The sequence below is a fragment of the Rhinolophus ferrumequinum genome, chromosome 12, assembly GCF_004115265.2.
Source record: "Rhinolophus ferrumequinum isolate MPI-CBG mRhiFer1 chromosome 12, mRhiFer1_v1.p, whole genome shotgun sequence".
Classification (NCBI taxonomy): Eukaryota; Metazoa; Chordata; class Mammalia; order Chiroptera; family Rhinolophidae; genus Rhinolophus; species Rhinolophus ferrumequinum.
Genome location: NC_046295.1, coordinates 72,139,711 through 72,164,775, shown reverse-complemented (window position 1 = coordinate 72,164,775; position 25,065 = coordinate 72,139,711). Strand labels below are relative to the sequence as shown.

At 47.8% G+C, this 25,065-nt stretch overlaps 1 protein-coding gene across 1 annotated transcript in view; it reads left to right on the top strand.

The window, feature by feature from the left end:
* The window catches only part of TTLL11 (tubulin tyrosine ligase like 11), a 206,363-nt gene that overhangs the window by 169,209 nt on the left and 12,089 nt on the right, over positions 1–25,065 (top strand). Inside the window, 1 exon segment of the mRNA XM_033123502.1 lies at positions 8,405–8,511. Coding sequence (XP_032979393.1) covers positions 8,405–8,511 — 107 coding nt within the window.

The window sequence follows — 25,065 nt, the reverse complement described above, 5'->3', positions numbered from 1 at the left end:
AGACTCTCATTTGTTGAATGAATTAACGTTATGGTTGTGACAACATTCTCAACCTTATGCTGTGGTTAAAAAACAATTCTGTGCTACCTTGAACTAGGTTCTTAAACCACATATAAATCATTGCCCCTTGGACTCAGACAGAACTTGTGTTTCTTAAATGGGGCTGATATTCTCCCAGTGGCACCGTGGCTGTGTGCCGAGCGTTTATGGGGCCACAGGAGAGAAACAAAGCACATCTTTCCAAAGTGTCACTTTCAGGAGAGAAATGTTAATTCAGGTGATAAATAATTTAAAATGTTGGCTCTAATATAAAAATAACTTGGATATATTATAGAGTATAATACAAAATTTGCATGATTTTAAAGATAAAACATGTGATTTTTGCTGCAGCCTACAAAACAAGCCATTGCTACTTACTGAGATTATTCATTAATTTTCCTTTACCCTCTGGGGCACTTTGGGGTAATACAGGAGCTCTTGCCAGCTGTATAACCCTTGGGTAAGTTAATGACCATCTCTGAACCGCAATGATCCTATAAAATGGGGGTGAAGCTGCCTATATCCCAGGATTGTGTGTTCTACTCCTCAAAGAAACTATCTGCCAGCATTCGATGTTACTGTTGTTTTTCTAATAATGTTTTTGTAACATTTCTACCTTGCATCTCAAAGTCACACTCTTCACGCTTTTATTCACTAAAGCAAATAATTAGAAGTCTTGGATCAGAAACCGTTTTGTCAGACGCCTTTCTCTAAATGAATTTTATAAATTGTAATCTAGCCCTCTGATACTCATGATAGGGTGGGAAACAGGCGTAGCAGCAGGAATTTTTATCATTTCAGTAGCCCCGAAATAGTATTTGCCCAGTGACTTTGAGAAGGGCTTTGTGTTCGTTTCAGCAGGGGAAGGAAAGTCCAGTGGAAAGAGCGGAGCCTTTGGGGTCTGGCTTCAAAGCCAAACATATTACTTTATAGCTTTGTAAGTCCCTTGTCTTCTCTGAGCCTCAGTTCTCTCATCTCTAAAATGGGAATAATCTCTCCTGCCTTACAGGATTATTATGAGGTTGGGACGTAATATATCATAAAGCACCTGGCCCCGTGCCGACTTCACAAGAGCTATTTGTTAAATGGGAGTATTGTGATTATTATTTACATCAGGCAGTAGAAATTTTCAAGAAAGTCAACAGGCACATGTTGTTATTTCCCTGAGAATACCACCTACCATGATACCCTCTGACTCACTCAGGAGTTCTATTTGAGGTGTAGTAATATATACCCATCTATAAATGGTTTAAATAGTGTGATTAGTTTTCTTTCATACAGCAGGAATTTTAGCAGTGGGGCTTCTAGGGCTGGTTAATGACTACACAATGTAATCAATACCCTACTTTCTGTCTTTCTGCTCATTCATCCTAAGCATGTGCTTCCAGTTTCAGAGTTGCCTTGTGGTCACAATATGGCTGCTCAAAATCCAGCCATCACAGTCAAGTTCCAGGCAGGCAGCAGGAAGAAGGGAGGAAGAGCAAAAGGCCTCTGCCAAATGAGTTAAACCCCTTTAAAATGTTTTCTAGAAGGTTTATTTAATGACTTCCACTTCCATCTTCTTGGCCACTGCCATCTGCACGGGAAGCTGGGACATAGAATTTGTCTAACTGTGTATACTGCTGGCCCAATATAGTGAAGAGGAGGAGGAGAAGGAAAACAGATAGACATTCTCTGCCCCTTTGTGATGACTGGGCCTTGGGACATAGGGAACCAGCTTAGTGACAGAGGCCCCAAGCTATGAGGGCACTTGAGGTGCTGTGGAAACGTGCAGGGACGCAGGGGAATAATGAGGGTGAGCAGTCTTCTCTCAGCATGACACATCCAAGCAAAGACAGGCGCTTTCTGGGCCCTCCCCAGTCCTGCGTCATTACACAGAAGAGTCCAAGACCCGCAAGAGTGAGGGATGGTTTGGCTTCATGTGGACAAGAGCCTGATGCTGCAGGGGACCCTGGCCCTGGGAGATCTGCTCTGCCTCAACCTTGTGTGGAAAAGGACCATGTCTGGTTTGACCTCACAACTTTTCCTGAGTACCAGGTAGCCATAGGACAATCAGAAATAAATAATGGAACCTCATGTGCCCTCGGGGGACTCTCAGTCTAAGAGACAGCACACACTGACCAAATGATCAAATGCAATCCTTTGGCAGAGTCACGGGGTAGTGGCCCGACAGGGTCTATGTGGAGAGTGCTGGACGGAAGAGGGGACCCTTAGTCTGCCTGGTGGAACCAAGGCAGGCCCGTGGGAGGAGGCAGGGACCACAGTGTTATAAGTGGGAGTTTGTCTGACAGTAAAGGGAGGGTCACACAGTCCGGCAGCCTGAGAATGGCTCCCGTGAGTGGCTCATTTTTCGAAGTTAGAAAAGGTTTATCATCCAGGCTAAATTGATGGTAGAAACTGAAATGCTTCCTTTTTATTCCTAGTAAAATTCTACTAAAATGTAAGAGGGAGATTAGAAAAACTACCGTAGCATAAGAATCACAATCTCAGTGGCCCCCCAGGGCAGGCAGGAAGCGAAAGCAAGCACAGTGGGCTGGATCTGGAAGGATGGGGGGCGGGGGGCTGTGGCAGCCTGGAGGAGGGCTGCGGGGCACCAGCCAGCCCCAAGGACCCTGCTGGGCCAACAGCACCAGAGCTTCCGGTTTTTCAAGAGAAACTAGAACTACTGATTAATATGTAAAATCTCAATATCTGTATGTGAATATTGGTCATTCAGAAAATAATTTTAAAACACCATATGTGTTCCATCAAAGCGTGACTGCCCGTAGAGACCACCAGTGTGTGACGTCTAGTGTGAGAAGCCAAGGAACACATTAAGAGGACTGCTGTATTCACACACTGTTTTGACAAGAAAACAGACTTGGGAACGGTCCTAGCCAAGAAGATTCCTAAAATGCTCTCGTACTGGAACTGACTGGGTGATGTCAAAAATATTGCTACAAATCTGTCTCTATGTGATTGGCTTTATGATTTTCCACCCCTTTGTTCTCTACAGCTAAGGGCATTTGTATGAAAAACCGATTTTGTGATGTTAGAGACTTAGGTCCTGCAGCCACCAGCCCGTCCTTCCCAATCGGTGGCTGCATTGGTGACCGTAAGAAGGGAGCACATGTCCCAGGTGGGGAAGAGGCAGCTGAGGGGATAACCCAGACAGTGAGCACCCACCCAGCCAACGTCCTGAGTAGTTAAGAATGCAGGAAGAAATGGACAAAGCGTTGCACAACCGTTAATAGATTTTCCTTTTAAAATGTACCCAGAGATCCCAAAAGCAACTTCATCGTAAAAGATGATACTCTCTGCTTTTAGATTTTTCTGAATATGTTCAGTGTTGTCAGCTAAATTTAACAGCAAGCGTTTTCTCTTGCTAACAACTATCCTCTCTCCTTTGCACTTCAGTTTAAATTTTGCTTCATTATGAATTAATAATATTTATGCCATATGTTAAATCGAACCAAGTGCCCTTCTCGGGAGCACTGCACAGGAGACATATCTGCTGGCTGAATAGATATTCCTTTCAGATCTCCCACACACACGGCAGAGGTTGAACTTGGCTTTCATCTCTACTACCCACTCTTTCTCTCCAAGTTCCTTGAAGAGAACTGGAGGGAACAAAATAATAAACATTCCGACTGAATTTATTTTCAGTGACCATCTCTCATAATGTGCTGCATAGATCAGCAGTTTTAGGAGTGAATTATGCTAATGCCAGTCTGGTCATATTCTATTTTTCTCTTCCACCAAGAAATGAGAAATAATGAACTGTCGTTTTCTTGTCTAGACTTAACTCTACCTAACCAGCTTTTCGTGTCATTTCCTCAGGAGGCACATAATAGTACCACATATTACCATGAATTAAGTGCTTCTTTTCTCTGTCTCTTTAAAAAATTATTATTTCATAATAATCGCTGGGGTGTGGAGACTTCTCTTTCTCTGAGAAACAGAAAGGATCTGATTCTTCAGCTTGACAACTTTCTTTGAGGGAAACGCATTTTTGTTATTTTCCTACCCCTAATCTGGGGGCATCCTCTGTAATTCACGAAGAATAGGTTTTCCAAGGATATCCCACAATAGAATTTAACATCAGTTTGCACATGCTGCATTTTCCATCTCCGCCGCCTGAAGGTTAAACAATTTGCCAAAGCCTGGTTGATTTCTAGGAAATGGAAGCAGCTTCTCCCCACCCTGAGCATTTTTGCTTTTGGTGGGGGGAGGGCACGTTCCACTTGGAAATCCCTGCTCATCCTTTGTGGCTTCTGATCCTGGTCTCCTTTTAAAGTAGAGAATGGTTGACTCTGTTTCTTCCCCCGCCCCGCTCCCCCGTCCACTCCCTTTTCTCCTAAGGAGATATTAATATGTTTCAAAATGGGTAGCTGGGGTGAGGAGAGGGTTATTCTCTGAGAGGCAACACAATGTGTTAGAATATTCTGGAATGGAAGTGTAAGGGGCCTTGCCTCCCCTCTGTCATTAACCCCTTGGTGACTTTGACTATCCCCCTCTTCTGTGATGATCTCTTTCCGGCAATATTGTGAGTCTATGCCTGGGATATCAATAGCCTTTAAAATATACACATTATAAACCACAGTTGTTGTTTTTACCCCTTAGATGTTTAGACAGTGGTTTGGATTTCTTTTAAACAAATATTGATCATATCTTAGCTTTTACCTTATAGACACTTCTCCAGGAAAAATAAGCTCCTTTCCTGCACAGAGAGGGATGAATACAAAATAAATTCTATAAATAGGATTTTATGGAGTGGGAAAAGTTGGTATCTAAATTTCCCAGGAGATGTCAGTAGTTGTTGAGAGGAAATGGGCATGATAATTTCAAATCTTTCTATACCTGGAATCCTAATAAACTTAAATGATTTGTAATTCTCTACCATCATATGTGCCCAAATTCCTTTGATTCTGAAAAACGACAACAACAGAAACCCATTTCTTCAAACTGGTTCTACGTCATGGTTCTACATCATTTGCCACTTCCCAAGTGTGCCAGGTACTGAGCTAGTCCTTAAAATAGCTTTGTCGGGTGAGCGGTCTTATTCTTGTTGTACAAATAAGGACATTTAGATGCAGAGCTTCAGTGACCTGCACAAGGTCACACAGCAAAGTCAAGTTGCAAACTGATGTGCATTTGACTCCACAGCTCCTTTTTTCCATGCACATTTCTAGCCTATCCTCTCTTAGGAATTTTCTTGGCTTCGCATGTTACTGTATTTCTTGGACTTCTACTGAAGAAGTTATCCTTCCACTCATTAGTCATTTAAAGAACTGCATCCCAGGACATAAGGAGAAACTTTTCTCAATGGTTAAGAGCTACTAAGCCTTCACGTTTTCACTCTGAGATCACTTCCACCCTCTGAGGATGGTACCCAAGACTGATTCAGCTCTGCATCACTCACTGGGCCCAGAATACTGCCTACACGTAGTGGACACAAAATTTGTGTATTGAGCAGATGGATGGATGGAAATTCATTCTAAAGTCTTGACCCTCGGAGTCATTCCCTGTTTGAGTCAATTGAGAATGTTTGATGACCACGGAGACAAACGTCTCCAACCGGGGCTTCTGGAGGCTCCAGCTTTCCTGGGCCCCGCCTGAGACTTTGTGTCTTGAATCCTGGGTTCTTTCTGCAGACCTGGGCTGGGCCACCTCCCCACTTGTCCCCAAAGCTCCCAAGTCTACTACTGTATCCTCCAGGGGAGGACTGGATATGAATCCCAGCTTGTGATCGTGGGCAAGTCATGTCCCTTCTCTTGAGTCTCAGCTTACCCGTCACTGAAGTGGGACTAAGAATACCTGCCTCATAAAGTGGTTATAGAGATCCAGAAAGCTAATCTAAAGATCTAGGAAAGGCCTGGCATGCGGATGGTGCCCCTCCTACAGAATCAAAATTCTTTCAAAGTATTTCCTGTCTGCTGCAGACAGCCTGGATCCCTCCTTCCCATCGCAGTAGCAGATGTTGCAATCAACTGTACTTGCAGGCATCATGAGGGAGGATGAGTTTCCTCGGAAAAGGGATAAAGGGAGAATTCTTTTTGGTAAATTATGGCTCCTGCTAAAGGTTTGACACTTCTATTTTCTACCTGTCAGGAAAAAAATAACTATATACCAGTGGTCAGTTTGGTTTCCCTTTTTATACTCTATTAACCCACAGAGCAAGCCAGCAGAGCTCCTGTCCTGTGGGGGAGCAGGTCGTCCAGAGGACACTGATCTGATAGTTTGAGAATGCCGTGGCCATTCCTAACGAAGCTTTGGAATGGAGCAGAGCAGGTTGTTCAAATACATTGGGAGAGAGCAGAGCACCGCCCCCTGGAACCCAATAGAGATGGCCATTTTGGTGACAAGGGACATGAAAAGCTCTGCGTCCTCTGACATGTTGTTACTGGGGCTCAATAACTGTGTGCTGATGTGCTTTGAAGGCTGCCATGGCGACTTGTGATTGAAACATGGAGCAGGAGCCGGGAGGAAGCAGGGTGTGAATTGATGGCTGAGAAATATGCACGGGGTGGGAAGAAAGGAAGGGGTCGGGGGCAGGAGTGAATAAGTGCGCTAGGGCATAAGGACCACCCGCTTTGTCTGGGCAGCGAGCTGGGCACTCTCCCAGCCACCCTTGTTAGGGGTCTGCGTGGGTTTGTTTGGAGGGGGCCTCTGGAATGCCCGAATTTTGCTTGCCAAGCAACCCCTGGCCTGATGGGTTTCTAACGGAGCTACTCACACAAGGGATGATGACAAATGGGAAATCAAAGAACCGCTTTCTCACAGGCAGTGGTGATGGATGTGGACACGTTTGGAAAGTTGAAAGCAACATTGAGTGTAGTTCAGCCACACGAACAGCTGGCTCCGAGGTCTAGCCTTCAGGCTTTTCACGGCAAATCCAGCCTGTGTCGGGACCCACATCCCAGCACGACCCTGTTCAGGATGGCGCTACACCTGGACAAGCCCAGGGCCGCCCCCAGTCTGAACAGAGCCCGAAGCCTCGCGCCCAGACACAGGCTGGCGAGCAGCATTTCTCCAGGATGGACAGGGCCATTCATGGAAAGGCCAGCCTCAGGCAGCCTCTGATGGGGCTGAGATGGTTCTCGCGCTGGGAGAGGAAAACAAAAAGGGAGAGAGAGATCGGGAAGGGAACGAGCAATGGTGGGGCACCCAGATGCCAGGGAGTCCTCATCTCATCTTCACAACTGCCATGTGGGCAGCTGTTACTATCTTCATTTCGAGACCAACAAATGTAGGCTCGGAAGTTTAAGTAAATTGCCCGCAGTCACAGGATTTCAGTCCTGGTTCGTCAAATGCGCAAATCATGCTCTTTTCAGTGTGCCAGACTGCGTGTCTACATTTCCAGACCAAACAAACGCAATAACCAAGTGGTGAGGAGAACCATTCTAAACGCCCCTCTGCGACTTGGACGGGGGGCATCATGGCTGACATTGGACTGAACACCTGAACTAGGGGAACATCCCCAGTGCAGGGGCCTGCCCCTTGCCTCCTGCTGTCATTTCCAGGTGATGCCCCCACAGTCAGGAGTGAGCACCGAGGGGCCTCCCCAGCGACGCCGCCTCAGCCCGCAAAGGGGTGTGGGCCAGCCTGTGCCCTTCTGCTCTGTGAGTCTGGGCTTCCTGTGGCTGAATCGGGGCCGGTGTAAAATCGTCAGGGGACATATTAGGATGGGTGAAGTGCAGAGACCTCGAGCCCCTGTCTGTAGATTTGGCCCCGGTGGGAAATCACTTCTGGACAGCACTGATGGCTTCAGCCTGTAGCAGTGACAGTGCTGTTATCACTGGGTCATCTGAACGTGCCCATGTCAGCTGCCTGATCGCTGGCAGGAGGACGCAGCCCTGCAGGTGCAGCTTTTCTTCCTCCCAGAGACTAATGGGTGTGAAGGGGAAGACATGCCAAGGGTGTGTTTTTGGAATGTGGAGTTCCCCTTGCCCTCTCGGAGCAGGCAGAGACCTCTATTGCCTTGTGTAAGGACAGGTTGACACAGGGTACCTGGAATAAAGACTGCCCTGTTGTATAGGTGAGCAAACGGAGGCTCAGGAAGGGGAAAGAGCTTAACCAGGGCCATCCAGCTTCCAAGTGGCAGGGCCAGGTTCAATTTAAGGCTTGCCATCCCGAAACCCTGCTTTTTCCAGCCCATTAGAGCCCTAATTGACCAAATTACAGGGACTCACCTGATCTAACCTCAGCTTACCTCCATTTCCAGGCGTCTCTTTCACCATGCCCTGCCATACACCCTTCATTAGTTCTAGCTATGGGAAGGGAGGGCCTGCCAGGCAGGGAATACAACCCAGGCAAAGGCATGGAGGCAAAACAGAACAGGACGGGCTCGGTCCAGCAGTAACCTGTCGCTTCCCGTCTTCGGCAGGAACTGCAAGCTTAGCAGCAGCAGCTTCTCCATGGCCGCCGTGGACATCCTCTACATTGACATCACAAGGAGATGGAACTCCGTGACCCTGGACCAGCGGGATTCAGGTACCTGGTGCCTGGGCTCCACCAGGCCCTGGGGAGTCCAGACGGGTGGGCAGTCGTTTTCTGGTCCTTCTTGTTAAGGATCAAGACAGGGGAAGAAGGAAGGTTATTCTATCAGCCAGAGGTGAATTTGCATTCAGGGGCACTGTCTGCTGCAAGGCTGTGCCCACCCAAATTCCAATTCCTCCATTAGAATCCTTTGTCTTTGCTTAAGGCTTTCGCTCCATTCATACTGGGAAGACTCAGTTATCTGTTCATTCGTTCATCCCTCGGCACGCACTCACCGAGCATATGCTGGGCCAGCCCTGGAGAAACTGCCGTGAATCACACTTGGTTCTCGCCCTGGAGGAACTCGCTCTGTGTGGGAGGCAGTGGGAGGTGATGCGTGCGGTGATGGAGGAAAGCCCAGGCGCTATCAGGGAAGCCAGAGGGGCTCTTCGTCAAGGGAGCCGTCTCAAGAAGGATGAGTGGGGTCAGCCGGTGAGCAGGGCGGGTGAAAGGCTCCTGTGAAAGGCTCAGGGAATCCCAAGTGGCTTAGATGGGCTGGTGTGAGAAGGGAACTGCAGAGGGGCAGACATGGGCTTGCAGGAGCTGTTGGGGCCTTGAACGCCACACAACAGACTGTGCTCTCGATTCTCTAGGTCACGTGGTGTGGTTTGGTTAGAAGGATCCACCTCTGAGTGGATAAGTTTCTGATTTTTTTCTCATAGAGGGTGTTTTTCTACAAAGTCAAAATAACATCCCTGACATTTGTACGGCTCCTCAAAGTGCTTTCAGGCATAGTCCCTCATTAAACGTCCCTGTGAGCCCGTGCAGTAGGTATTACCCGCCTCATTTCACAGGTGAGTACACTGCAGCTCACGTCCCCTGGCACCCAGGTTTCCCTCCCCTCTCGGCTGCCTCCCTGCAAAAGGGACACCCAGAGGAGGAGGCCCCTCGGGGAGAACATTCTCCTGTGATTCGGTGGACAGGACCTGAAATCAGGGATGGAGAGATCAGATTAGAACTGACTACGCCATTCCTTCCGACATAAACTTGAAAAGCCATTTCACCTCCTAATCTCTATTTCCTCTTCTGTAAATGGTGCCAACGAGGCCTGCTCTCCAGGATGCCTGAGATCTCCTGTGTCAGTGGGTATGAAAGCTTTTGGAGCCCTCATTGGCAGTGCCAGGAAGTTTATTAATGGGTGCCACTTGGGGAGACTCCTGGGGGTCTGTCTGACAGCAGGCTGCTCCCTGCCAGGTCCTGCCTGCCCACACCCATGGTCCGCCCTGGGCTACAGCCTGCTGACCACAGGGGCCAGCAGGCCTTTCCTGCAGGCACGGTGCTCAGACTCCATTTGCAGATTGGCTTCGCAGTTGATAATGATGCCCCCAGCTGCCTGTTTTGGGCCATTTCCTATGTGCCAAGCCCTCTGCTGGACCCTTTACATGTGCACACTGGCTAGAATCCTCCCAGAGGCAGATACGTTTGTCTCCATCGTATGGAGAAGGAAACTGAGGCTCAGAGGCATGGCTGGTAGGTAAGGGTCTAACACCACACTGCGCTGTCCCTTTCTCGGTCCCTTTGTCCTACTAATTGGTCTGGAGTGCGATGAACAACACCCAGCACCCAGCCTTTCTTTAATTCAAAAGCAGAACTCAGGGAATACCAACAGTCATTGAGTCAACAAAGTGAGGGCTCCTATCGCGTTTCTGCAGTGGGCACTTCCTCCCAACCTTCCCTGGCAACCAGGAGAGGCTGGAGATGGGGCGTCTTCGGGAAAGGTAGGCAGATTAATTATCATCTCGGGGGCCCAGAGCGCTCCTGTGACAGGTGAGCAGCAGGCTTTTTGCTGACGCCTTCAGAAAGTGAAGAGGTGTTTGCTCTGAGTTGAATGCGGGGAGTCTTGGCAGGATGCTGTGTGTGTGTGGGGGGGGGCACTTGAGGGGGCTGGGGTGGCAGTGGGATTATTAAATATTGAAATTGATCAGGAGAAGCAGCAGGAAGCTATTTATCATGTTTTATTGCTTCAAACTAGCGTTACCATCTGGCCCATTGTTAATCCTGAGTAGCTTTTCCTGTTTTGTTTGCCTCTTAAATTGCTCCCTGAATGCGGAATCCTCCGGGGGTGGGGGTGGGGGGGGCTGTCTACAGTACAGGCTCAGTGGGGTTTTCTGGGGTCGAAGGAGATGAGAAAAATGCTGATTTTTAGCCCATACTGACAAGTGAATCCGGCGCTGGGATCTTCCAGGCCTTTCGCCCCGCCTCAGCCCCTGCACATGTGGAGTAATAATCGTCATAATTATGATTTTGAGATCACCTCCTATGTGCATACATCACTGCTAATTCTTACCCCAGACCTTCAGGGTGGGTGAGCGTATCTTATTTTACAGAAGACCGAAAGTGCCTTGTCTAAAATCCCATAGCCAGTGAGTAGTAGGTGTCACATTTGAACTCCAAGCCTCCTAGCCCAGGACACTGTCCCCAATCCAGGGCCACACCAAGCAGTGCTCTGTCATTTGATTGACTGGGGAGAGGGCGGGGCTTGCGAGGCAGGGAGGTGAAAGGTCAACTCACAGACCACAGAACCCGTGGAAGAGGGAACTGGAGTGGGAGGTGGTGCCTGATCCAAGTGCCTACCTCCCCTTCCTTCACCCTTGGAGCTTATACCCGTTTCTGTCACTCCTGAGAGGAAATGACAGTGTCTGGGGGTAGAGGCAGTTCGGGCTGGGCATTAAAGCCAGGAATGAGAAGCCCCTCTGTGCCTGGGGTGTCAGAGGCCACTGCCGTCTCACAGCTGGTGCCAGCCAAGGCCCAGTCCTTGCTTGCTGAGAAGGCTGGTACAATGGCCTGATTCTCAAGGAGGAGTCTCTGAAGCCAGCCACATTCTTAGGACCATTCAGGAAGTTACTAGATGGCAAAAGAAGACATTTGCGGTTGAGTGGCGGTTCTTCCTTTTGGGAGTCTCAGCAGGAAGACCAGCATCCTTATTCCTTCTGTCCATGGTGTTGAGTCCAAGGCTTCTCAATTAAATCCTGGCCAGAGGGGTGGCGCTGGGTCCAAGGAGGACAGCTTTCCCTCTCATACAGCTGCTGTGGGCCTGACAAGAAAGAAGTCAGAAGAATGGTAGAACATGGGTTCTCATTCTCAAGGGGCATTCATTCATTCATTCATTCATCCATCAAGTAATGAACATGTTACTAATTCCCAGGAATTAGGCCCTGGGAATATAAAGACAAATTATTTATAGATCCTATTCTCAAGAAGGAGAAAAAATAGAGACCATTTACTGAACATTTACTATGTGACAGAAATCAAAAATATGTGTTCTGTGAATTATCTCATTTAATTTTCATACAGCCCTGGGGTTGTTAATCCCATTCGACAAATGAGAAACTTAAAGATGTGAATTTAAACAGATGTGGCAAGTATTCAGTGGGGACCCTGGGATTTGAACCAAGAGCAGTCTGCCTTTCGAGCCCATTGCCTTTCCATTACGCTCAGGGTCTCCAGCCACACAAATGTAATCGGGCGTGGCCAGAGCTCGGATGTGGGAAGCAGCAAAGGAAGGTTGCTGTGAAGTTAAGAGAGAAAGCACATACAAAGCACTTAGCAGGGTGTGTGACCCAGAAAAGGCACTCACTATGTGCTCTGTATCCACGAAGGCCTAGCACACGGCCCAGGGCGAGCAAGAGCATCTTGCTCAGTGCCCAGTGAATGTTTGATGAGCAGACGAATGCCCAAATAAAGAATGCCGTATCCTCAAAGCAGGGAGTTCCAAGTGTGAGAACCATGGCTTGGTGTAGTGGTGCTCTGCCTAACAGGGTCTCCCTTTCTTCTCCTTACTGCCCAATGTAAAACACCAGCCTATTTGGATAAGACCATCACCCCACACTCAGCACCAGCTCTATCCAAATATCCATGCACTGTCCCCTGTCTAGAAGCCCTCTTAGCCCTTCTTTCTGCCCTAATAAGGCTTTGGTACCCATGAAGGGAGTTAACCAGATTCCTGATGCTTGAGACCTTTATGAACCTACTCTTAAAATGGAGAAGAAAAATGGTGTTTTAAGAGTGAGGAAAGAAAACTAGTAAGAAAAAGGACGTACATTATAAAATCTAAATCTCAGACCATCTTTTTAAATAGGCTTGTTTTCTATTGATTTGTTTTTTTCTTGGACCAGGTACATAGGGTTGGATTATCTTAATCCTTGGTTCATGAGACACTCCATCCCGGTCCTTGCATAGCCCGCTTCTACTTAGTTAGCTTTGTGTATTAGTTATTTTTAATAATGGAATGAGCATCCACTAACTCACCACCTAAAACAAGAGCTAGGCCTTGACAATAGCCCACATCTAACACGTGGCCCTTCCTGACACCAGCCCGTTCCCCACCGCTCCCCACCCAAGGACCCGTCATCTGCACCCGGAGCTCATCGTCTCTAAGTAGGCTTGTCTTCCTCTCTGTTAGAATGTCAGTGACTGTTCAGGAGCCTGATGGAATTTAGTAATATGCAATCTAACACTCTTAAGCAGGCCAGTGCAATTGTCATTTAAAAAAAAAACTTAAAAGATTTCTATTTCCAGTTTTAGAATTTCTAGCAGAACACAGTTATCCAGATGAGGGTGTCATCAGCAAAACTGGGGGTGGTAGCCCTCTCGTTGCCCAGAATCAAATGAAGACACAAGTTTGTCAGTGAAGACGCAGTTATTTCCTGTAAATTGCACTCACGAGCTCTTCCTCATCATTGAGACTCTGCTCTCAAGTCTTCCCAGAGTGGAATTTCACTTCTGTGTGGTGAGAGACGAGGATATCATCAAGACGAGGCCAAACAAGGAGTTATCACTGGTGTCATCTTTGACAGACAAGTATTTCACTTGCACAGGGAACATTTGAGCCCAGCACCTGGGCACCCTGTCCCTCTAACACACCACCGACATCTTTGTTCACTTTGCAACCAGATGTTTTGCTCTTTTAAAATATAAGCTAAAGGTCCCTCCCAGTAACCAAGGGAAACATTATTGCAAAGCAAGAAAAAATGGATTGGAGAGTTTTCCACACCCCTGTTCTCCACCCATGGGAGCACAGGCATGGCACACATGCACACACCCCCTGCCTGCAGAGGGAAACCTAAGAGTAGCATAGTTTAATGTCTGATATATGCTACGGACTCTTTGACCAAAAGAAGAAATGTGTCTTCCACTGCTTGAAGAACGCCCTCCTTCCTGGGACTGCCTCGGTTTGACTGACAATGTAACCAAAGCCCCAGGCTCTGGGAGCAGCCAAACCTGCCTTCGTATCTGGGCTGGGTAACTTGCTAGCTAGGTAGCTTCGCAGGTGACGTAACTTCCTCTGAGCCTCCTGCTTGTCCTCTGTAAAGTGGAGATGATCATGGTGCCACCTCATGAAATCACTGAGAGGGGTGAAGTGAGGCGCAGCACGGAAGTGCTCAGGGCAGGGTCGCTGCACCGCAGGAAACGCTCAGGAAGCCGCGCTGCTCCTGTTGTTACCACTGTGCCCTCGCTGCACCCCTCTCAGGAAACGTTTTCTGGGCAGCTTCTCGTGCCAGGTGCTGTGCAGGTGCTGGCGACAGACAGGAAGAAGTGCCTGCCTTGAGAGGCTCACAGCCTGTGAGAGGGATGGGACGGGTGGCAACAAACCCCCCTCGGTGCCCCTTCAAGTGCCATGCTCTCCTCTCCTTTCCCACCAGCCTGCCCTCGCACACCTTGGCCTGGAGTATCACTGTGAACAGCCTGGCGCCTGGCGGCCCCTTTGTCTTATACTACACTGTTTGGCTGGGAAGAGGAACCCATGGGTCCAGCTCAAGGAAAGTGGGGACAGGTGGGGACAGTGAAACTGGAGAAGGCTGGAAAGGCAGCAAGAAATGCGGCACTGTAGCCTGGGAGCTGCGGGCCTGGACAGCCAAGACCAGTTTCTTTGCTCCTGTGCCCTGCACTGGTCTCTGAGGCCCGGCTTTTGCCCTTCCTTCATATGTCTGCCTTCACACTAGTGGGTTCTCCCTGCCTGCCCTGGGACGGCTGTGGTGGCCTCCAGCCCTCCCTGTGCGTCATCTTCCCACTCACAGCCACCCATCAGCTGCCTGCCTCCCTGGGCTCACAACTCCAACTCAGGGGAGAGCATCTGAGTGAGTGGGGGCCCCGCAGAGTGGACCCCTTCCCACTCCATCCCCCCCGCCCATCACTGGCCCCTCCGCACACTTGCTCCCGCCAAGTGGCTGACCACCTTGGAGGTCCTCCACCGCAGGCACTCACCTCTGCTGGAAACCCCCTGCCCTGGCACGCACTGCCCAGGAACTCTCCTCAAGGAGTGTGCTCAGCCCTCCAGCCCGGGCAGGTCCCCCTTCCCATTCGCTCCGACAGCCTCCAGCCCTGTCCTGACAATGCTGATCTCAGCGCTAATTAAATGGAAGTGTGGCATCTGCCCCTTAAGCTGGACTGACCTCCATGAAGCAGAACTCTTCCACCTTCATGAAGCCTGGTGCTGCGCCTGGCACACAGTAGGTGCCTCACAAGCACAGGTCGAATGGAGGAAGGATAAGACCCCGATAAATCCTGTGGGTGTCTAACTCTTATTACTGTCTCTCCCCAAATTTCCTCGGTCGACTTATGCAAATCGCCTGCCTCCTACTCTTTCATCAGCTGGAATGGGTCCCACTGAAATGTATTTGGTTAACGAGTTACTGAAATATTTAAAAGTATTTTTACTTGGAATGTTTAGTGCAGCCTCACTTATACATATACATGGGTGGCCCCCTCCCTCTGAAATACGGGGGCTGCGGGTAACTAGGCAGGTTGCACGCAGCGCCTCGTGCGACCTGTCTGGCACAAGCGACATTCTTCAGCCTTGAAATCATCTCGGAGTCAGATGGGCCTCTCTGGATGTGTGCCCTACACACTTACAAAATAGTAGGCGTCAGAATTATTTTTAATAAAAGCAAGTGAGCCAGCAGACACGCCAGCTCCCCTCTCCCTCGCACAGACACTTATCTTCGGGGCCTGCTACCATGCAGGCTGTGCTCTCTGTAATTACATTTCCCCTTGGTGAGGACAGCCAGGAGCCGTGTGTTCACACCCACAGCCCCTTTGTCAGGCGAGGGCCTGTTCTTCATCAGTCTCTCCATCACCTCCCGGGTGAAGGGAATAGGATCTCCGTGCATTGTCTGGGCCCAGTCCCCCAAGAAAGAGACAAAAGGAAAAGAGCGGAATGATTTTCTATGCAGCCTTCCCCTTTTCTCATGCGTGTTGCTTACCATCCCCAAATCTGGCAGGAACAGCAGCAGCAGCAGGGAACATTGTGGGACAAGCATGAGCAACTGAGTCAGACGGGCTGGGTTCAATACCCTGCTCCTCCCTTTGGGAGCCCCGAGAGGGAGCACTTCAGCTCTGGGAGCCCCAGTTTCCTTTCAAACGGGACCAGTGACATCCACCCAGTGTCGCTGTAAGGATTTAGTAAGGAAGCCTGTGCCTGGTTCTTTGTTTTAACCACCATCGTCGTCCCACCATTTGTGTGTGGTTTACAGATGACAAAACAGTTTTCCAGTCCAGTTGTTCACACTCCTGGGTGAGCTGAGTCTTATTCCCAGGACTCCATTTAGGGAGGAGGAAACCGAGGCTCAGGGGCAAAGGGAGTCGGGCAGAGCAGGGACGGGACCTGAGCCTTGGTCCTGTGCTGCCTCAGGAAGTGACAACAGCCACAAGCTTGTGACGGTGGAGGGACGAGGCCACGTCCAAAATGTCCCCAGCCCCAAGAGCCCCAGTCAGTGATTGAGGCATCTCCAAGGGTTGGGTGGAGCTGTGTTTGGTATCTCTAAATAATATTCCACTGTCTGGACTTTCCCCGGTTTGTTAATCCATTCACCTACTGAAGGACATCTTGGTTGCTTCCAATTTGGGGCAATTGTTACTAAAGCTGCAGTAAACATTAGTTTGCAGGGGTTTTGTGAAGATAAGTTTTCAACACAGGTGAGCAAATACCTAGGAAAATGATTGCTAGATTGTATGTTACAACTATGTTTAGCATAAGAGACTGCCAAACTGGTTTTCAAAGCAGCCTCACCACTTCTCATTCCCACCAGCAATGAATGAGAGTTCCTGTTGCCCCATCCTTACCAGCACTTAACTGTTGTCAGTATTTTGGATTTGGCCAATCTGATTGGTGTGTAGTGTACTGTAGTTGTAGACGTTCTTTATCAAGTGGATGAAGTTCCCCTCTATTCCTTGTTTGCTGAGAGGTTTTGTTGTTGTTGTTTGGTTAGGTTGTTTTTTGTTCTTTAATCATAAATGGGTGTTGGAGTTTGTCAAATGCTTTTGCCGCATCTATCGATATGATCATACAAGTATAACTTTTCTTTTTTAGCCCGTTGTTGTGAAAGATTACATTATTCGACTTTTGAATGTTGAAGCAGTCTTGCATACCTACACTAAATCCCACTGGTCATGGTGTGTAATTCTTTTCATACATTGTTGGATTTGATTTGTTAACATTTTGCTCAGGGTTTTTGCATCTATGTTTCTGAGAGATATTGGTCTGTAGTTTTCCTTTCTAGGAATGCCATTATCTGGCTTTGGTATTATGTTGGCCTCGTGAAATGAGTTAGAACACGTTCCCTCTGCTTCTGTATTCTGGAAGAGATTGTAGTGAGATGGTATCATTTCTGTCTTAAATGTTTTGTATACTTTATTAGTGAAACACAGTACTTTCTTTTCTGGAAGGTTACTAATAAATTTCTTTGATAGATATAAGCCTATTCAGATTATACGTTTCTTCTTGTGTGAGTTTTAGTAAATTGTGTCTTTCAAGATAGTGGCCCATTTTTATCTAAGTTGGCAAATTTGTGGGCATAGTTTTAATAATATTCCTTTATTATCCTTTTAATGTCCACGGGATCAATATTGACGGATGATCCCTCTTTCATTTCTGATATTAGTAATTTTTTAGTTACTAGTTAGTAGTCTAATAATTGTCTCTCTTTATTTCTTGGTTAGCTTGGCTAGAGGTTTATCAGTTTCCTTGATCTTTTCATAGAACCACCTTTTGCTTTAATTCATTTTCTCTATTGATTTCCTGTTTTTAATTTCATTGATTTGTACTCCAATTTTTACTATTTCTTTTTTTTTTTCTACTTTAGATTTAATTTGCTCTTCTTTTTCTACTTTCCTAAAGTGGAACCTTCGATGATTGATTTTAGGTCTTTCATCTTGTCTAATATATGCATTCAATGCTATAAGTTTCCCTCTAAGCACTGCTTTCCCTGCACCCCGCAAAATTCAGTAAGTTCTATTTTCATACTCATTTAGTTCAAAAAAATTTTCAGTTTCTCTTAAGAGTTATTTTTTGACCTGTATGTTGTTTAGACACATGCTATTTAATCTCCAAATACTTTGGGACTTTGCAGCTATCTTTCTCTTATTGATCACTAGTTTAATTCCATTGTGGTCAGAGAGCGTACTTTGTATGATTTTTATTCTTTTAAACGTGTTAAGGTGTGTTTTATGGCCCAGATGTAGTCTGTCTTGTGAATGTTCCGTATGGACTGAAAAGCATTCTGCTCCTGTTAGATGACATACTTTATATATGTCAAATAGATCCAGTTGATTTATGGTGCTGTTCAGTTCAACTATATCCTTATCAATTTTCTGCCTGCTGGATCTGTCAATTACTGATAGAGGGATGTTGAAATCTCCAACTATGATAGTGGATTCGTCAGTTTTCCCTTGCAGTTCTATTACTTTTTGACACTGTTATTAGCTATATACATGTTATAAGGATTATTACAATTTCTTAGAGAACTGACCCCTTTATCATTATGTAATTCCCAACTTATCCCTGATAATTTTCCTTGTTCTGCATTCTGCGTTGTCTAAAATTAATATAGTAACTACAACTTTCTTTTGGCTCGTGTTAGCATGATCTATCTTTCTCCATCTCTTTACTTCTTAATTTATGTCTATGTTAAAAGTAGGTTTCTTGTAAACAACATGTTGGTTTTGGTTTTTTATCCACTTCATCAAGTTCTGTCTTTTAATTGATATGTTTAAGCCGTTCACATTTAAAGTAATTGTTGATGTAGTTGGATTAATATTTACTATGTTTGAAACTGCTTTCTTTCATTGTCCTTGTTCTTTGTTTCTTTACCTTCCCCTCTTTTTCTGCCTTCTCTGCTTTTAAGTGAGCATTTTATGTGATTCCATTTTCTCTCTTCTTTTAACATGTCAATGATATTTCTTTTTTTTTTAAAAAAATCAGTTGTTGTCCTAGAGTTTGCAATACCCTTTTCCAGCTACTAAGTCCATTTTCAAATAACACGATGTCATTTCACAAACAATGCAGGTAACTTATAGCAGAATATTCCCAATTCCTCCTTTCTGTCCCTAATAACATTGTTATTATTCATTTCATTTATTCCTAAACGATTACCTCACAATACATTGTTGTTATTATTACTTTGAACAGTAATCTATTAGCTCAAGTAAGAATAAGAAAAATAAAAAGATTTTATTTTGCCTCCATTCCATTCCTTCTCTGGGGTGCATTATTAATTTTGGAAAATTCTCAGCCATTATTACTTCAAATATCTCTGTTGCTCCTCTCTTTCTTCTCCTTATGGTAATTCCCATTATGTATATGTTGCACCTTTTGTGACATTCTCCTTTTTTCCATTCTCTTTTCTTTTTGCAGTTCAGTTTTGATGTTTCTATTGACCTATTGTCAGGCTCACTGATTGTTTGGACATGTTCAGTTTACTGACAAGTCTATTGTGGGCATTCTGCATTTCTTATGTAGTGTTTTGACTTCTGGCATTTCCTTTAGATTCTTTCATAGAGTCTCTGTCTCTCTCCATACATTACCCATCTGTTTTTGAATGTTGCGTCCTTTCTCCATTAGCATATCAATCATCATGATTTTGAACTCCCCATCAGATAATATTCCAACATCTGTGTCATATCTAAGTCTGGTTCTGAGACTTACTTTTTCTCCTCAGACCATGTTTACCCTTGCTTTTTAGCAGGCCTTGTCATTTTTGTTGAAGGCTGCACATGATGATATATCTGGTACTAGGAACTGAGGTTATCAGGCTCTAAGTGTGGGACTGATGTTAACCTGGCTAGAAGCTGGACTGTATTTAGTGTTTGCTGCAGCCATAGGTGCCAGAGGCCTTCATATCCTTGGTGTATTTTCTCCCGCAGTTGTCTTTGGGTTTCTCTAAAAACTCCTTGTTAAACAGAGTCTTGGTCTTGCAGCTTGCTCAGGTGTCATCCGCTCTTGTTAGATTGGAGCCCTGTTGACATGGTGGTAAAGTGCTAAGGAAAGAAAGCACTCTGTAACCTTATGATTAAATCGCAGTTTCTTAGTGAACTTCCGTCCATGGACTGTGACTTTCAGAAGTGTTTCTGAGCCAGAATGTTTTGTCTTCAGATTCTAATAGTCTGTGAGAAACTACACCAACCACAAGCACTCCAGAAGTGTTCACCATACAGGCCCTTTGGGAGGCTTTCCATGGAATTCCTGGTGAAATCTGGGCGTAGTCATTTAACCTGAGAGCAGTGAGAACCCCCTAAGATATCTGGTCAGCTCTCTGTCTCTAGTCAAGAAAATGGCTGAGTTAGCCAAGACAGAGCCTTGCCCAGCCCACAGTTCACCATCTCTCACATGAGACCAACTTCAGTATTCATTGCTATATTCTCCAATGTGCGTTCATCTTACTGCCTAAAAATCATAGTGTTGAAAACCAGAGAGGCCTTAGAGAGCGTCTCTTCCAATGTCCCTGCTTTACAGGGTGAGGGACTCTGAGATGCTGGTGAGTTAACGGGAGAACCACCTGCCGTCCACAGGCTTTGCACCTCCACACCGTGCTCTTTTCCCTAGGCCTTTTTAGGCCGTAAATTACATGTTTCTTCTTTAAACAGTCAATACACAAGTTTTCAATGAAACCTACACTCTGCCCATCCCTTCCCCCATGGAAAGGAGAGAAGGCAGGGCCATTCCTTTGGTGCCCTGCATCCCCCTGGGAGACTTGGGAGACTTCCAGTGGTCACGTGTCCTTGACCTCCATGTATTCCCCGAGGTCTAAATACACCAGTGTGTCTCAGCTGAGGGCAATTTTGCCCCACCTCTATCCCCAGGGACATTCGGCCATGTTGGGAGACATTGTTGGTTGTCATGACTGGAAAAGGAGAGAAGTGACTATTGGAATTGAGTGACTAGAGGCCAGGAACGTTGCAAAACAACGTGTAATACGTAGGCCAGATCCCCACAACAAAGAATCATCTGGCCCCAAACATTAAAAATGTTGCAGTTGAGAAACCCTGAGATAAGAGTTTGCCCTGTCGGGATTTCCACAGGAGCTCCATGTGTACTTGAAATTGACACATTTTCCCTTTGCTTCCCTAAAAGACAGCACCTAGCGCTGTGGGAGCCGTTCCCTGGGCCCCATCACAGTCACATGATACAGCTGCCACCAGCTCAGGGCGCAGGATAGCGGCCTTGAGGGAAAGGGAGCACACCTGACATGCCTGAGGTGCTTCCTTCTTGGGAGCAGGTGGGTGGCTCTGCCCACACTTCCCCACTGCTCACAGCTGTGAGGGGCGGAGGACGTCTTATGTAAGTGCAGCCTCATACAACCTTCTGTCCCTTTGGCACGCCAGGGCCTGGGACACCCGCTCCGTCCTGAAGTCTCCAGGGAATGTGCTTCTGCTCCGAACAGGTCCTCCAGGGTCTGCTTGCCACCTGCAGGGTAAACTCGGGGCTCTTCAGCCTTTGAGACCAGCCTGCCAGCCTCCTCTCCATCCTCTGCATCCCCAGCCTCCGATCCCCACCCCACTCTGCTCCCACAGACCCTGTGAAGCAGCCACAGGGCTACTGTGGGCCAGGCCAACGTGCTCCGGTCTGGGCCTCTGCTCATGCATGTACCCCTGCCCACCATGCCTTTCCCTGTCCTGACTGCCTAGACAGTGCCCACATGTGAGACCTCCTATGTGAAGCTTCCAGCCCCTCTCCCCGCCTTCCTGACAGTCAGTCATACCCTCTTCTGTGCTCTGTTGGTTCTTGGCACATCCCTGCAGTAGGTCTTATCTTGTTGGATCATAAGTGTGTGCAGAAGTCTGTCTCCCTTCCCCACCTGCCCCCAGTGGATGCTGAGCTCCTTGATGCTCGAGCCTGACTCATGTCTGGGGCCCAGGGCCGAGCACAGTGAAAGCTTTACTGAGCGGGTGAGTGAGTGAGTGACGGAATAGATGGTGGATGGAATCTCACTGGGCTCCTTGTTCTCAGAGTGGCTACTTCTAGAACCCCAGTGGTTCCCTGGTACTCACCTGGTGAACTGACACACAGGACACACCACCTTAGCTCTACCTCTTCTTATGCCATTGATGCTATATGATCTTGAACAAATCACTTGCCCTCTACACTCCTTGTGTGCCCGTGGTAACCAGCTGTGACACTGCAGGGTGTTCCATGCGTGGTCCCAAGTAGAGGAGGTAGTAGAATTCTAACCAAGTTCAGGACTCGCCCTAATTTTCCATTTGCAGTGGCCCCAACTGGCCCCCAGACAGCACTGCTCCTGGGGGTGAGAACAGTGAAAGAAACATTTTCCTGCACTAATAAAATTACCTTCTCTAAAGAAGGCAATTTGCATGTTAATGTTTTGGGTAATTCTGTGCAGCTCCAATGCCCCCAGGGCTGCAATTTCTCGCTGACAAAGTGACAAAAATAAACTCCCACATAAAAGAGCATTTCTCTTCTCTCTCATTTGTACTCTAAAGTGACAATCTTAATGTGAGTCAAGTTGAAACCCACTTCTCTATCTTATTTTTGACACTGATCTGCCTCCCGTCACCGTCACCTCTCCGAGTGACAGGCCGTCCTCAGAGGGGTCTCTCCGTGAGGACAGGGCTTGGGTCCTCTTGGTGCCAGCACCCCCACCTCCAAGGCTCCTGACTCTGGTCTTCTGTAAATTCTAGAAGGTCCAGCCAGTCAACTGGAGGAAAAGTATAGGGAGCAGGGAAGAAGCTGCTTGGTGGGTGACAGGGAGGCCTGACCTCCCCCCGGAGTGCCTATTTGAGAAACGGGGAGCAGCTACAACGGATGAAATTTCTGAGCCGCTGCCCTCTAGGGCCGCAGACTGTCTATCCGCCAGACTCGGCCCCTCTGATGACGTAAAGACAATAAAGAAAGAAGGTCTCATTTTCAAGGCGTCTTCCATGTGCCAGACACCAGGAGGGGCCCTTTATATCTATGTTCTCTCATTGAAACCCCCTCACCCCTGCTTCTCCTAGCAAGCGCTGGACAGGGTAGATAAGAGTGGAAGCTCCTAGAAGTGAAGTGAATGAGCCAAGGTCACCTAGCTGCACCATAAGAGTCAGATCCTGGATTTGAACGTAGGCGTGTGTGAGATAACGCCTGGGTTCTGTCTAGCCTATATGGATGCTGAAGGAATGCTCCCAAAATCCGGCAATGACCCAAGCAGGGGACGGGAGAGGAGGGAGCACTGACACCAAACACTTACCGTGTGCCATGCGCTCCGCCTACAGATTTCACTCAGTTAGTCAACTGATGTTCCATGAGCACCCAGCACACGCCAGGCACTAGAGGTGACAGGCATGTGCAGTGACCAATAGGACAGCCCTCGTGCCCCTCACAGTCTGGTAGCAGAGACGACAGACATCAAACACAGAAACACAAAAATAAATGTCGTGATGAGTTCTGTGAAATAAAATTCCTAAGTTTCAAGGAGAATAGCAGAGAAGGAAGTGGGGTAGGGAGACCTGTCAGTAAAAGTGACATTGGAGCTAAGATCTAAGTGCAAACCAGGTGAAGACTGAGGGAAAGGGTGTTTCAGCAGAGGGAACGGTGTGCAGCGGCTTCTAGGAAATGAAAGAGGCCAGGCGGTGGCACGCAGGGAAAGAGGGGTGCCCTGGAATGCAGGCGGCTATAGAAGCAGGCGGGGCTACATCTTGCCGTAAGCTCAGTGCAGGTTAAGGAATGTGGGTTGTGTTCTGAATATTATCGGGGAGCTTACAGCAGGAGAATCTGTGGCTTCAATTGTGCTTCTAAAAGGTTCTTCCTACTGCTGTGTTGGGAGGGGGCGATGGTGGAAGTGAGGAGACCTGGGGAGCAGTGGCCTCTCGGGCTGGGGGGTGGGGATGGAGTGGTGATGGTGGAGACGCAGAGCAGGGTGTAAAGTACTTGGGAAGTTGGGAGAAGCAGGGCCTGTGGGAGAGGAGTTTCAACAATGGCCTTCAGACTTGTGGCCTGAGCAATGAGGTGGGTGGAGATATTATTTATTGAAATGGGTAGGACTTAAGGAAAAGCAGGATTGGAAAGGAAAGACCCAGAGATCCATTTCTAACAGGCTCTTTGAGATGCTAATGAGATTTCCCAGTGGCACAAAAGCAGTCTGGCCTGGAGATAAGGATTGGATGGCACCGAGTCATTCAAGACACTTAAAGCCTAGGGAATAAACGACAGGAAGACGGGAGAGAAGCTGGGCCTAGGCAGAGAGCCCTGCAGAACCCCAGGCCAGGAAAAGGAGAGAAACGCCAGCAAAGGACAGGAAAGCCTGAGCCAGGAGTTACCAGAAAGATACAAAGAAACGCTGAGAGTGGGTGTCAGACCAGCAAGAAGAGAATATTTCAAGGAGGGAGGCTTCCATGTTGACAGATGTTGCAGAGAGAGCTAGCTAAGAAGGGAGTGGACGGTGCCCAGTCTTTGGCAAAAGCAGTGGGATGGAGAGGTCGCGAATGTCACCCTGACGAGCGGGAGGGGAGGCTGTGGGGACAGCGCATGCGCTAGCATCTTTTTGGGAAGCATGGCTGAGCAGGGAGCAGTTATGGAATGGTGACTAGTGAGATGCCATGTCAAGGCAGCCTTTTAAACAACGTAAGACCCAGGGTGTGTTTGATGACCAGTGGGCACGATTCAGGAGAGAAGAAACTGACGAGCCAGGGGCGTTGGGCCCTGACTGCAGACCACTCAGCTTTCCTCCCTTCGGCCCTCTGTAAGCTTTCCTGCCTCTCCCAGGCAATTCTGTGCTTCTCCCTTTGCCTTCTAACACTGTCCCCTCCCTTTGTCCCCCTCCCTGCCATCAGATGGGAGCTACACCTCTCTGCATCCACTTGAAGGGTGGTCAGCAAGTGTTTGTGGGATTGAATCGCCCTGGCTGCTGCCTTACAAATCCTCTAGGGCAAGGCCATTGTGGGGAAGAAGCGTTAGATTTGCTCTGCAGGAAAGTGGGGCCAGTGGGGAGGCTTTGCCCATGACAGCTCAGAGGCAGAGAGCACACAGCGAGAAGGGGCCTCCTGGGGAGGTGACGAGCACCCCACACTGGAGATGGCCAAGTGGGGGCTCGATGACCAGAGTTAGCAATGCCAGAGAGGGCAACTGCAGCTCCGAATCTCACAGGGAAACTACAGGCAGCCAGACTGGAAACAGTACTGGAAACAATTCTGCTAACTCACGACGTGTGGCTCCTTCCCTGCCTCTCTGAGTAAGCTGAGGCGGGGAGGGCAGACTCAGAGCCCGGGGTTCAAGTCTCCCCCACCACCTCCAGACTGGGGGTC